A 15124-nucleotide genomic window follows, 5' to 3' on the forward strand; every position below is an offset into this window, starting at 1 on the left:
CATGTTCATTGCAATTTAGAGCCATCTGTTCAGTACCTGATAGAGCAGACCCAGAAGGCGTGGGCATTGATTTCAATGCCCCAGGACTGTCCATTTCATTTGTGCTGTGAAAATCATGTGATGAAATCTTGCAATCTCATTGCTGCAGTCCCCCCCAATAGCAAGTCATGTAAAAGCTTGCAAGTGCTGGGCGGCAATAGCAAGTCATGTAAAAGCTTGCAAGTGCTGGGCGGGAGGCCGAACATCCGGAGCTGCTAATGGCAGAGCAGTAGGTAAATAAACAGCTTGTTTTGAACAATATACTGTATATTTGAAACAGTAAAAGGTACACAAATGAACCACACTTTTATGTACATTTTAAACATAGTCCTTGAATTCTATAATATATATTTTATTGTAAAAAAATACATACACATTTTTTGATTTTTGATTTGTATTTGTTTCAAGTGGGGCACCACTCCTAACGCCCTAATGGACGGTCCGCCTCTCTGACTGGTGGAGATGGGGAGAGGAAAAATTCTCAACCAGAACGTAAGAGTGAATCACTGCTTTGTTGGAAACAAGTCTAAGTCTAAACAGTAATTGGAATGGAACTAAATTCAAACACATTTCTACAAAGTAATAAAGTCATGATACAAAATGTGATGTTTTGTTTATGGTCAATGAGTGAAATACTTTTTAGAGTGAGATTTATTACACAGTCTATGTTTAATTTGTTTAGATGATCACATATAAATCACATTGTTTAGTGTGGAAATTACGTTGCTACACTAAATGAGGTAGAGCACGCATGGGCTGCTTCTGCCAGCATTTATCAATCTCAATCCCACTCACAGCCTCCCAAATTGAAAACTAAGGAAATTCATTTTGTGCTCAATGGAAGTTTTCCTGTGGAAATTTTGCCTTCCATTAAGAATCAAATTAAGTGCTGGACCACTGCTTTCTGAGAGTCGCTTTTAACTGCTCCCCCCACCACCACCACGATGTGCACAATAGCATGCACGCACATGCTTTAAATGTTTTATTTATTATGTTCTCGTAGAGGTAGCCCAAATTGGAATGATGTTGAGTGAGAGGTGGTTTATCATCTTGGGGAGTGTGTTTGTGCATTTGCGTACAATTGTCTGTCGGGGGGGGGGGGGGGGGGGCAGCTATCATTCATTGCTGTGGGTCTGCCCTTGTAGGTTATGATGGCAGGTGACCAGTGTCAGACAGGAAAGGTCACAACCCAGCAGTCTATGCTCTGTAACTATTTACTGATGAGGAAAACCATAGACACAGGTGATGTTAGTTTGACTAAATATGCACGTTATGCACATCTCATATCCTCACATGACATTATGAACGTCCAAAGCATGTTGCCAGGTTGGAGGCAAGAGAAGCAACACCTGGGTGCACAGGTTTCACTATGCTGACTTAGTTCAGCAGTTCCCAAACTTTTTTACTGCGGTCCCCCTTCCAGCATACGTTAAAACAACAAATCTTTGGCCTAAAAAAATCTAACAAAAAAATGGGCTAGTTGATCTGGACATTTCTGACAAATTATGAATAATCTAGCTCTCTAAGGTATGCAATGACTAACATGACAAGAGGAATTGATGATGCACTACCCAATTATGAAATTACACTTTGAGCATTCTACTATTACAACTTTCAAGAGTAAGTTTAAAGCTGGACTGAGTTGTTTAAAAGAAATCTCTCTATCTATATGATATATTTTGTGGGGGGGGAACACAACCCCAGTGCACCCCCTGCCGACCCCTCGCTCCATTCCTGGGGGGCGCACCCAACAGTTTGGGAACCACTGCCTTAGTTGGATCCCTTTCAGCTTGATGTGTTTTCTCTCTTTCTTTTTCTCTCTCTTTCCCCTCTTCTCTCTCTCTCTCTCCAGAACTTAGTCGGGACAAATCCTTTCTTCTTCACTGGTGTGTCTGCATGAGTCTGATGACGGTGAAGTCTGGAGGCTGTGTTTTTGAACTGCCTCTCTGCCAGCTATTCTCTGTAGGATTCCACTGAGTTTAAGGTAACTGTTATTTATCTCATGTGTTATGCACCAGACATTCAGCCTTTGTGAATGTGCGTGTGTAGGTGAGAGTGAATGTGTAGGTGTATAAGTGTATCTGTGTGTGTGTGTGTATGTGTGTGTGTGTGTGTGTGTGTGTGTGTGTGTGTGTCCAGACGGTTTTCACAGGTTCACAGGCCTGTCAGTGGACTAGATGAAGGTGTATGGCTCTTGTTTCATCCTCTCCACGGCCTCAGGGGTGTCTTCCGTTGATTGCATTACATTCACAGCAACCTTCCCCTCATTAGTGGCAACCATGTTTTAACTCCTTATTTCACTTGGCTGATCTGAGGCTAGACACCTCTCTGCATGCACGCACACACACACAAATGGACACACACATGCACACGCAGGCAGGCACTCAAACACACACACAATTACAACAAAGGATCTAGTGTGTTTTGTAGGGTAGTTTTGTAGGCTACACATGTCCATATTTTGTCTTAGATTTAAGTCACAATAGACATGGAAGATAAAGAGGGTTATGATTAGATTTAGCTGACCAAATCACATAGAGTAGCTATATTTATGCTTGTAAGATAAATCTCTTAGTTTAAGATAAGCTATGAAGTTCCACGTATGACATGTGCAAATGAAACCTTTGTACTGTCCCCTCTACTGTGAGAAGAGGGCATTGATAGGAAAGTAGATAGGGCTGATCAATAAGAAGTGCCGTTTTTTCCCCAGGCCTTCCTTCATATCTCTCCCCCTGTGTGTGCTGCGGAGGGGTCGGGGGTAGGGTCAGGTAAGTGGTGGCGTGGGCGGGTTTCTGCCCCTTTATCAATCAAGATTTTAATTACACACGTCCAGAGCGACAGCTAGATTAGAAACCAATCGACGCTATCGGCCACAAAATCTAATTACTGTTTATTGACAGATAAGGCCAGGCCCCCTTCACTTTCCCAAATAAGATAAACCTCCCCCACCCCACCCCTAACACAAAGAGGCCCTGCTCCAACTGTCCATGAAATACTTTATTATAAGTAATTCTCCACTTAGGAATCAATGTATGCTTATGGAAACAGGTAATCCCCCAAGTATTATATGGTATTCTATGTCAAGTTATCTATGGAGCTGAAGACATTCCATCTCATGTATCCAGAAACAACAGGAATCTGAATTAGGACTAGTAATTTTACACATAATTGGACAACACAGCGAAGACAAACGAGACAGGTCTTTATTTGGGTAACCATTAATCTCTCCACTCTCAAGTGTTGCCAGTCTTGCCAGTTTTGGTACATTATTTCAGGTGTCTTCTATAGTTCTGCTGTCAGTTCCACCTTAATATGTGACTGACCGCCTTGATTCTGTCTTATTTGAAATTGTGTTTTTTACATCGCATAAAAGCAGAGACACAGATCTACAACATGGTATATCATGCACTGCATTTGAGGAACAATGGGAAAGTAATTCTGCTTTGAAAGCTAATAAACTTGTAACCTCACTTTTGAGAAAATGGCCTTTGAACATTTTGGTATCTAGAGAAGAGCTCTTCTTTGTCTACACCCATTCAGCATTGTTCACACCCTCTTAAGCTTTAGCCCCACCCATCTCTTTAAGGGTTGATCTGAGCGTTCTGTCCTATCAACAACAGTCAAGCACCCAAGCTAACTGGCTAACGTTGGCTAGCTACTTCCAGACACAAATTCAGGAACAGCTCACTAACTGAGCTGGTTAGGATGCTTTTATGTTATCCAGAGAGTTGGTGACTGCAACTGGGCTGCTGGCAAAAATGTACGCTTTTTTGACGTTTACTGACAACGGCCATATTCAACGGGTGTTGAGCATTCATAAATTTGTCAATTATTCTGCACTCTGGCACACTCAGACAAGAGTGCTCTGAAATCGGAATAGTTTTCCAGCTAATTTACCAGCTTCGTCTATCAACAGTTGTCGCAGTGACATTCTATTGAAATGGTTACCTGCATAGTTGTCTTTTGTTAAAACATGTAGCTAGCTAGCTAAACAATGAAACATAATCACAACTCATGAAGTTACTGCCCTGCATGAATCTGCAGGTAGTTAACCAACCAGGTTCAATGTTAGCTAGCTAACATTAGGCTATAAATAGCAAAGCAAATGGCTCTTAGATACGAATAATAAGATCATACACATAACGTTAGCTTGCGAGCCAGCCAGCTAACTTTAGCTAGCTAGCTAACAGTATATTTACTTTGAAATGAAAAGGATTTCTGTCAAAATTAGAAATGTGTAATATCTGAAAATGTAGCTAGCTGGAGTATCTTACCAGTATACATTATGGATGGATGCCCCTTCCTGTCACCGATGCCATGGTTGCCCTTAGTTTGAAGATGTAATGTGTAGACAGGTGTTTTCTCCATCCCCTTTGCTATCGTACTCTAATTCCACTGATTTCAAAACTTGGTCCTTCAGAAAGCGGAGAGCAACACTTATGCCCTTGTTCTACGCGATATATTTTTTTTAAAGCCACGTTAGACAGGATTTCCTACACATACTGACCAGCTCAAATAGACAGAAATCTGCTACAGTATATGGCAGACCAATCCAAACTCATCTCTCAGCATGTCCAGCCCACTCATTATCTCAGCCAATCATGGCTAGCGGTAAGGTTGCTGTCTTTTTCTGTGACTAAACCAACTAGGCTCATAATTTAACATGTTTATTTGTATTTACAGATGGCATACAGGTCTGATTTAAGGCACATTAAAGTTCACATTTTCCAAAAGGCATTTCTGCCAAAAAAACGTTTACGTTCAAATGTGTCTCCTGCGATGTAGTGACCCGCGACATATGCCTAGTTTCCAGAAACGAGTCACATACAGTGCCTTGCGAAAGTATTCGGCCCCCTTGAACTTTGCGACCTTTTGCCACATTTCAGGCTTCAAACATAAAGATATAAAACTGTATTTTTTTGTGAAGAATCAACAACAAGTGGGACACAATCATGAAGTGGAACGACATTTATTGGATATTTCAAACTTTTTTAACAAATCAAAAACTGAAAAATTGGGCGTGCAAAATTATTCAGCCCCTTTACTTTCAGTGCAGCAAACTCTCTCCAGAAGTTCAGTGAGGATCTCTGAATGATCCAATGTTGACCTAAATGACTAATGATGATAAATACAATCCACCTGTGTGTAATCAAGTCTCCGTATAAATGCACCTGCACTGTGATAGTCTCAGAGGTCCGTCAAAAGCGCAGAGAGCATCCTGAAGAACAAGGAACACACCAGGCAGGTCCGAGATACTGTTGTGAAGAAGTTTTAAGCCGGATTTGGATACAAAAAGATTTCCCAAGCTTTAAACATCCGAAGGAGCACTGTGCAAGCGATAATATTGAAATGGAAGGAGTATCAGACCACTGCAAATCTACCAAGACCTGGCCATCCCTCTAAACTTTCAGCTCATACAAGGAGAAGACTGATCAGAGATGCAGCCAAGAGGCCCATGATCACTCTGGATGAACTGCAGAGATCTACAGCTGAGGTGGGAGACTCTGTCCATAGGACAACAATCAGTCGTATATTGTGAAATCTGGCCTTTATGGAAGAGTGGCAAGAAGAAAGCCATTTCTTAAAGATATCCATAAAAAGTGTTGTTTAAAGTTTGCCACAAGCCACCTGGGAGACACACCAAACATGTGGAAGAAGGTGCTCTGGTCAGATGAAAACAAAATTGAACTTTTTGGCAACAATGCAAAACGTTATGTTGGCGTAAAAGCAACACAGCTGAACACACCATCCCCACTGTCAAACATGGTGGTGGCAGCATCATGGTTTGGGCCTGCTTTTCTTCAGCAGGGACAGGGAAGATGGTTAAAATTGATGGGAAGATGGATGGAGCCAAATACAGGACCATTCTGGAAGAAAACCTGATGGAGTCTGCAAAAGACCTGAGACTGGGATGGAGATTTGTCTTCCAACAAGACAATGATCCAAAACATAAAGCAAAATCTACAATGGAATGGTTCAAAAATAAACATATCCAGGTGTTAGAATGGCCAAGTCAAAGTCCAGACCTGAATCCAATCGAGAATCTGTGGAAAGAACTGAAAACTGCTGTTCACATATGCTCTCCAACCTCACTGAGCTCGAGCTGTTTTGCAAGGAGGAATGGGAAAAAATGTCAGTCTCTCGATGTGCAAAACTGATAGAGACATACCCCAAGCGACTTACAGCTGTAATCGCAGCAAAAGGTGGCGCTACAAAGTATTAACTTAAAGGGGCTGAATAATTTTTCAGTTTTTGATTTGTTAAAAAAGTTTGAAATATCCAATAAATGTCGTTCCACTTCATGATTGTGTCCCACTTGTTGTTGATTCTTCACAAAAAAATACAGTTTTATATCTTTATGTTTGAAGCCTGAAATGTGGCAAAAGGTCGCAAAGTTCAAGGGGGCCGAATACTTTCGCAAGGCACTGTATATGGTTTCTTAATAACCAGTGGTGACCGACCCCTGACCTCTGACCCTGAGGACCATACCGGTAGATCATCAGGCACTGTGACCCCCACTGCTCAGAATGCTGCCCTCCAGAGGACAGTCCACACCTCTGCAGTCTGGGGAGCATGGAGGTCCATGCTCAGGTGCTCTCTGGAGCCTGTCTGCTCTCCATCATGGAGGTCCATGCTCTGCTGCTCTCTGGAGCCTGTCTGCCCTCCATCATGGAGGTCCATGCTCTGCTGCTCTCTGGAGCCTGTCTGCTCTCCATCATGGAGGTCCATGCTCTGCTACTCTCTGCTAGTCTGGAGCATGTCCGTCAACTCTCCATCAGCCGCTTTACAGCCCGCACCGCACCGCCACAGTGAGCACTTCACTTTTAAAGCCGAGAATCTGCCTCAGGTAAATATGGAGTAAATGATTGGATTATTGTTCTTTCATTTGGCCGTGTAGTAATGGCTGGATTATAAACATTGCAGAGTATAGATTTCCTGTCAGATCCTATGAATCAGACATCCTTATCTCATTTCCAGACTGCCTCTCCACCCAGCACTGCCATCTCCCAGCCAGGGAGTCTGGGGGAGCAGAAAAAACATCCCTGCAGCCACCCAGCACAGCACAACACAGGCACTCCAAAGTCCATTCAAAGATTTCAAAAACCACTTAGGTCTCCTGTCCATATTAAGCAAGTAAATCTAAGGGATGAGGTGCACTGAATTCATAGAAAGGGGAAGAGGGGGGAGATGTCTTCGAAATGAAATTTAGGGGATGGGGGATAGAGGCGAGCTGACAGCAGTTGTTGGGAGAGAAGCTGCACTCTGATTTGGTTCGAACCATGGAAAGAAAAATGTTTGTCTTTCTTTGAATTATGCAAATTTTTTGAGAGGGAGTTGAGATTAATGCCTGGTTTGTTTGATCCCGGGACATCACTAATGGTGATTCTGTCTGATGGTTGATGTTTCTTAGCTCCTCTCTGCCTGTTTGACATGGGAGTTACTTCACTGGGTTTACAACATCATCATGATTAACTTAGTAAACAGTGTAGAGGAAAGCAACCATGCACGGAGCTTACCTTATAGTCTCTATCCAGCTCTCTCCTACAGACCTATAGAAATAGGAGAAAAAATACACAATATTAAGTAAATAAGACAATTTTAATAGTGGCCTACACTGAAAAGCACGAGTGCACAGTAGTTTGAAAAGAAATCAGTCTATTCATTCATCAAATAAAATAAAATGTTATTTGTCACATGCTTCGTAAACAGCAGGTGTAGACTAACAGTGAAATGCTTACTTACGGGTAATTTTCCAACAATGCAGAGTTAAAGAGAACGCAAAAAAAAAAAACTAATATATAAAACAAATTGTGACACAAGGAATAAATGCACAGCGAATAACGAACAACAAGTACAAATAACATGGCTATACAGGGAGTACCTGTACCAAGTTGATGTGCAGGGGTACAAGGTAATTCAGGTAGCTCTGTACATATAAGTATCGGTAAAGTGACTAGGCAACAGGATAGATAATAGACAGTAGCAGCAGCGTATGTTTAGAGTGTGTGTGTGTGTGTGTGTGTGTGTGTGTGTGTGTGTGTGTGTGTGTGTGTGTGTGTGTGTAGTGTGTGTGTATTTGTATGTGTTTGTTTGGTGTCATTGTTAGTATGTGTGAGTGTGTGGGTAGAATTACTGCAAAACATGGTCAAGGTAGATAGTCCGGGTAGCCATTTGATTCGTTATTTAGCAGTGTGTTTAGCAGTCTCATGGCTTGGATGTAAAAGCTGTTCAGGGTCCTGTTGGTTCCAGACTTGGTGCATTGGTACCGCTTGCCATGGGGCTTGGGTGGCTGGAGTCTCTGACACCACTGCTCCCACCAAGGCACTGATAATAACTCCATGCAGGATGGAAACTCACTGGTTTCATTGACCTGCCTAGTAAGTGAGTGAGTTGCTGAAAGCTGAGCCAATAATCACCTTGAAATGTAACCATCTAAGGAAGCGTTTTTTTATTGTGAACTAAACAAGCCACTGTTGTAATTTCTCCAGCCTGATGGATTCTGTGCGTTTAACAAATTGCATTTATAGATTTTCCCTTTGAAGGGATAATCTGATCTTTTAATTTATATTTATACCATGAAACTCAAACATCAAGTGATCTTCTGAAACCCCTGGTGCACCTCAATTGGAATACATTTTCACATGCACTTAATTGCATTTAAATATATTGATATTTTAAAAGTGACTATATTATCATTTTAATGTAACTTAGCCTAATGTTCTCTTTCAAATGACTTTATCAATAGCCTATCAATATGGACCCCAGTCTTTTATCTTTAGCGTTTTAATGTATTCATTTATAATGATGATTACTTCATGATTTCCATAATAGAAATGTTTATGTTTTTATTGATCTAGGGTGGGAAAATTATAGAAACAAATTGCATTTTGTTGCTGGCAGGTTCCTGTCATTCCTTCAGTTCATGAATTGCAATGGGTTATAAATAAATAAAAGTGCCTCCCCCGTCCTAGGTGGTCTGGTGAAATACCACTCCCTCTAGCGGAGAAGATGACGTGCCTGGTAGTCCCTCAACTATAAGCTACAAGCCTTCAAGGAAGGTGTATTCAGGAATTAGGGGTTTTCTCAGTTTAAGGCCAGCGTCAAATGGAAGACTTCATGATCATCCCATACTGTTGTCTTTAAATGTAGGCTATTTTATGTTAGCCAACTCATTACATTTTTTTTAAATGTATTTTTATTTTACACAATTGCCTACGAAACCTATGAAACAATAGATTTGATAACAAGCATATCAAACATTGAAAATTACTTTTATGTTTATTAAATTCAATGCCGACACACCAACAGTGGCTTACTGTCCATAGTTTACACTAATTTCAGCAACTCTTGGTGCATCCCACTGGGCACAGATGTCAGTCAGTTCAACTGTTTATTTACATTCGGTTGATTTGTCAACTAACGTGAATTACATTCGAAATCAACAAAAAAAAAAAGGTCATGGGATTTAGGTTAAAAGTTGGATGTTTCATACGAAATTCGCTTATGTTGATGACTTTTTGCAAATCCAATCAGTTTTCCACGTTGCTTCAACGCGTCACATTGATTGTTTTTGTTGAAATTACGTGAAACAACATTGGATCAACCGGTTTCTGCGCAGTGGCATATTTCCAAGAGGAACAACTAATTACAAGTTTTCAGACAATAACTGAAATGAGGTCATCCGTAATGAAGAAAGGGGTTTCTGACAATTTGCATTCACATCTGGACCCCACTCTCACCGTCTCAAAACTTCCTGGGGATCTGTCACAATGTTAGCTATGTGATACTTTTGCAACGCCCTGATCTCACTCTGCTACAGACGCGACGCTACTATTGTCTTGTTATCTATTTATCAACAGTGGAATCCAACCGACCTTTTCCAGAACTGCCGTGGTATTTAAGATTTGTACCGCGTTTCAACTGTCACTGTTGTTTTCTTGGTGAAGATTTACACTAATCCAGGCACACGTTGCTGTTATGGACCCCGAGAGGGAGGGGAAAGAGAGCGAATATTCAGTGGCAGTTATCCAAATTATCTCGGACTTTTTCTCAGTAACTATAACAGTAAAGGTCAGTAATGGCTTCTCAGCTGCATAGGCATCTTGATCTCTGCGACGGATGTTTGGTGTCGCCGCAGGGGATGGAGAATATACTGTAAAAGGGCGAAGGCTGGAGGAGGAGTTGATAGATGTAGCCTACTGTCGTATGACTAAAACGGCGCATTCACAATCACATAGGTAGCCGCTCCTACAACCTGAAGACACCAACCCTACACAGTAGCACCTGAGGGATTTGATATAACCTGTCTGTAAAGGTAGAGTATTCTCCACCTTACTTTTCTCTTCCATTTATTATCATTTAATTACTTTTCTGAAGGCTATTTATAAGTTGTTGGCACGTCCACTATCACTTCATTTATTAGCAACTTTTTTTTAACAACTTTACTTTTCATTTCATGCAACTTTTTAAAAGTTCATATTTAATGTTGCCTGCTGTTATTAATGATAACGCTATAGCCTACTACTGACCCCGTTGGCAGCTCATATGCATGTAGGCTACCTAGCCTACCAACTTGTGAAACAGTACCCTGAAACAGTGCATATTTTTAATAACCCAGCTATTCAATGTTTTATAACTGGACAGTGTGCACTCTTTTTTCAGTTTCTTTTTTTTCCTTTATGATTTTCTTTTTGTATTGATTGTGGCGCTGAATCAGAGTCATGATGAGGGCCGCCTGTTTTTTTTATGAAGGACTGTTAATCAATGGAGCTGAAATTTAAATCAACTTGAATTGCGTCGCACGCGCCTCGTGGGCATAATGAAAAACAAGAACATGATTAGAGCGAGGGAGCGAAAGAGAGGAGGACATCCCCTAAAGCCAAACGGTCAACACAATTGCCAGCCCACGTCGTATTCATGTGTAATCTTACCTTCAGAGTTTGAGTGAGTTAAATTGTGATTCGGCACCTCCAATCACTCATTACTGCCACGCACAGGTCGGAAGTCGACAATAGCTCAATACGGTAGAGGTTTTTATTTAGACATTTTGAGGAAATACATAACGGGAAGAAATTAAGATAGTTGCTCAGCGAAACTCCACATTTGCAGAGTAACAAACGTATTTTGACATTGTAACACTTGCAGCTGTCTAATGGGAGTTCGAGTCAGAGCTTCTAACGCCAGATACTGGGGCCTACTATTGCTATTGCCTGTTAGAAAAACATTTGGGCCTGTGCAATTTGGCCTATTGTTAATTCGCATAACAGTCCCTGTAAGAAACTGGAAGTGCGTGACAGACATTTGTTATCATTTTGAGACAGCTGAAGTCGTTGAGAACCCCAAATTCTAGCCACTTCGCAACCAGCAGCCTAGCCTACTTCTTGGATCAAAAACAGGTCATGTGAGGTGTAATGGAACTCGGGAGTATTAGTGCTGTATTTGTCTAACAGGAAATTAAGACACAAGAATGCATGTTTTAGTACTTCATAATCTTGTGGTGACACACACTCACTGCTTCAACATGTTGCTATTCTTATTGAATATGTGTTGTGTCTATTGTCTAAATTGAAGCCTCTATATCGGATCTGCAGGGTGCAAATTTATTTTTGGTTATCTATGTGCTATGAAATAAGGGAGGTCTGTGAATGCAACAGTAGTCAAAATTATTGTATGGCATGAATTGTGCGTGCTGTATTACTTTCTGTCATAACTCTGCTTCCACATTTGCTCACCGAATAGTGATCAAGTGTGTTCAATGCATAGAGCAGTCTCTTCTCTTTTTGTACCCAATTTCTCCCTGTCAAATCATTTTACACTATAGTGGTAAGGGAAGGTTTCATAACACACCTGATACGAGGGCATTATAAACAACATCACTTTTTTCATAACTGAGCCTACGCTACAACAGTCTGGCCAATGTCATCTAGTAAGCACCAGAAGTGAAGTGTAATATTTCTCAATGATATTCCGTCATCTCATTCTCTGATATTCAGGCAGGTTGTAAATGTGGGGCAGTATCAACTCTGGTAGGCTCATAAAGGACAAGGATGAATTTAGCAAATTTGCTGAAAGAGACATCACATCCAAATACGAACTTGAATATGTAACCCTGTAAGTAATCTAATTCGCTATATAAAAACCTGTGTGTGTGTGTGCGTGTATAGTTACGTACTGTAGCTGCATAATGAATGAGACAGGATTTTTTTCAATGGAGGATTCCAGCAGTGAACAAGCCTTCTTGATAAGCATTCCAAAGGGATTGCACCCATCCCCTTAACCAAGTCAGATGGATTACAAATTAGGATGAATGACCTTTAATCCATTGTTTTTCAATGAAATTACAGTCTGTTTCAAAATATCTTAAGACATCAATCATCTATTTGATATGTGCCTTTAGCACATGCCAAAGCCCTATGCCGTGAGGTCGCAGGTCACTCACTGTCTGTTGTATTTTACAGTAGGTTGATAGTTGTTTTATTCATACTGTATGCTGATTCATGAAATCCCTTGTCAGCGTTGCCTGAAATCTCCACCACGTGTCTTTAGGGTTGTATCTAGGTCAAGGAAATTGGGTAGCACTTTGTTTTTAAGAAAGCACAGTCTTGATTTGTCTTTGATTTTGTCTGGCTATTTCTCATTATTCCATTGGAATATTCAGTTATTATAACTTTAACAGATGTTTAAGATTTTATAATTGATTCACACTAGTTTGATTTTGGATTGTATATTGTTTTTATATACAGTAGCAGCCATGTCAATCAATGGCTTAGATGTGGAAATATAGTTCTTTGGTGTACTGTAAGTCATTTTTTGTATTTTTTAAGAAGGACTAGATGTTTTTATGTGAGCTACTTTAAAGCAGCTCTGATGGGGATGTTGCTGGACATCAATAGGCCTGTGATGATCAAGAGGGATTGAGTGATGGTTTTGCGTCGATTATGGAAACGTGAGCTGATTAATACCTGGATTATTTTTTCAACTGGAATACCAACATGCAGTTTTGGGGCAGTCCTATTTTACCAGAGACATACTGTTACTGTATTACAGTAAGGAGGGACAATTTGCCAACCTCCTCTCTTTTGTAATCTATTATTGGAAGACATTGTATTCAGTTCCCCAAGTTGTCGACTCTTCAATGATGAAATTATTAAATCAACTATGATAAGTAAGCCACTGGCCACCAACTCTGAACTTGCTTTATTCAAGTAGAGCTAATTAGATAAAAACAGTAAAGTCATGCTATTTGACTTATCCCAGAATTGTCAGCCATTGTTCGACTGCTCTTTTCTACTTTAAGATGCCATGTTAAGCTGTTCTTATAATATAGGGATACAGTAACATGGAGCCCCTCATTGACTGTGAAACGCTATCTGCGTTCTCCACATGCTTCCTGGGCTTGATCAACAGTGAAACACAGGCGGTTTTAAACCGAGGTCAGAGAAGACAGGGCTGGATTTTCCGCTGCTTTAGAAGCTGATGGGCTCCCAGAGTTTGAGTTATGGCTTTAGATCATCTCTCACAGCTGGTGAAAGGTCCACAATAGTCCTTCACATGTATCACCAAGCGCAAATGGCCACGCACAACTCAATACATGGATTTACTTTCCTCAACGGATGCAAAGTTGTTGTCTTTTGCAAGAAAATGTGTGTTCCCAGTTGTCTCTGTGTTGTTGGGTTTCAGTTTTCTGTGCTTTTTGACTTGTTCTGAATCCTGACATGTCAGATTTGTTGTTACTTCAGCAGAAATCCCAGAAACATTCCTTACCCCATGACTTCAACGGGTGACTATCTAGAAAAATGGAGCACTCTGTTTCTGCATAGATCTGAAAGATTTATTGACGGGACATTCAAACAGGCTGAAATGTCTCTGGGGTACTGAAAAACCACTACTGCTGTTAGCAGTTTTAAATTAAGCTCAAAGCTTACATTGCTTTGTTGTGGTTGTCTGTCATAACCTGCTGAAACAAATACTTTTTTTGTAATGAACTGTTGTTATTCTTGTGCACACTACAGTATGTTGTGTAAAAAACTTTTTTTTTTACATAAATATTCCTTGTGCTATTTAAATTGGTATAAAAGCTTTATTTTTGTGAATCTGAAAATAAAGCTGGAATTGAATTAATAATATTGTTTTACTATAAATGTTTTCCTGTTTTCCCGGACTAATTGTGATTAAGTGGGCTCAAGGGGGAAATCATATTATTTTATTTTTATAGATATGTGCTTTCTTTCAAGATCAATAGGGCATACATGTCCAGCAACTCGTGTATGTATTCATATTTGAAATTAGCATTGTGAATGGCTGCATGTGAGGGTTTCGCTGTCATATTTTTATTTGTGTGTTTTTCAACATGTTTTAGTGTGTCGTGTGAACTCTTTTAAGTGCATGTTGTAAAGTATATGCATCTGTCTGTTCTAATGACTGTGGCGTTGTGTATGTGTGTGTGAGCATGTGTGTGTATTTATGTGTAGCAGAGAGCTCTATTGAGCGTTTGGTTCCCTCCTCCCCCGTGCTCTGTCCCTTTAAGTCCTACGCCTCGGAGACAACAGCAGCTGTTCCATATTCATCAAGCCACAGAGTCTTAAAGAGCCCTATCCTGACCATGGAAAGAGTCATTCCTCTCTCTCGCTCTCTCAAGCTCTCTGCATCTTAGCGCTCATCCGCCGCTGCCTGCGCTCCTCTCGATCTCACTGTCTCTCGCCCCCCTTTACCTCTCTCTCTCCCACTCCCCTCTCTCGATCTCTCATATACACACAGACACACACATACACGCACAACCATAGACACAGACACAAACAGTCTTCAACTCTCTTGCGCACACACTCTGGAACACAGTCAGATACAGCATACCTGTGCAGGCTGGGGGAAGCAGTTGTGGAGGGGCTTTTCACCGTTCTCTCTGAGGGTGCTCTGCTGTCATTTTGGGGGAGAAGCGGGTCTCAATTGTTTCCTATTTCCTCTTCCTCTTCTCATTCCTGGAATGCTAAAACTGGACTGATGGACATTTCAGAACTTTGTCTGCCAGACCCTCTCAGCTATCATAACCAGTAGGTGCACGTCTTTCTTTCAACCTTTCTTTTAACAT

General features: G+C 40.8%; 1 protein-coding gene across 1 annotated transcript in view; it reads left to right on the plus strand.

The window, feature by feature from the left end:
* The first annotated feature begins 14677 nt into the window (after positions 1 to 14677).
* LOC139375224 (steroid hormone receptor ERR2-like) overlaps positions 14678 to 15124 on the plus strand; it is a 52024-nt gene continuing 51577 nt past the window's right edge. The window contains exon 1 of the mRNA XM_071116819.1: positions 14678 to 15086. Within this exon, the coding sequence (XP_070972920.1) occupies positions 15037 to 15086 (50 nt within the window). The 5' untranslated portion in view covers positions 14678 to 15036. The remainder of the gene's footprint in view (positions 15087 to 15124) is intronic.

This window comes from Oncorhynchus clarkii, chromosome 19 (genome assembly GCF_045791955.1).
Source record: "Oncorhynchus clarkii lewisi isolate Uvic-CL-2024 chromosome 19, UVic_Ocla_1.0, whole genome shotgun sequence".
Lineage (NCBI taxonomy): Eukaryota > Metazoa > Chordata > Actinopteri > Salmoniformes > Salmonidae > Oncorhynchus > Oncorhynchus clarkii.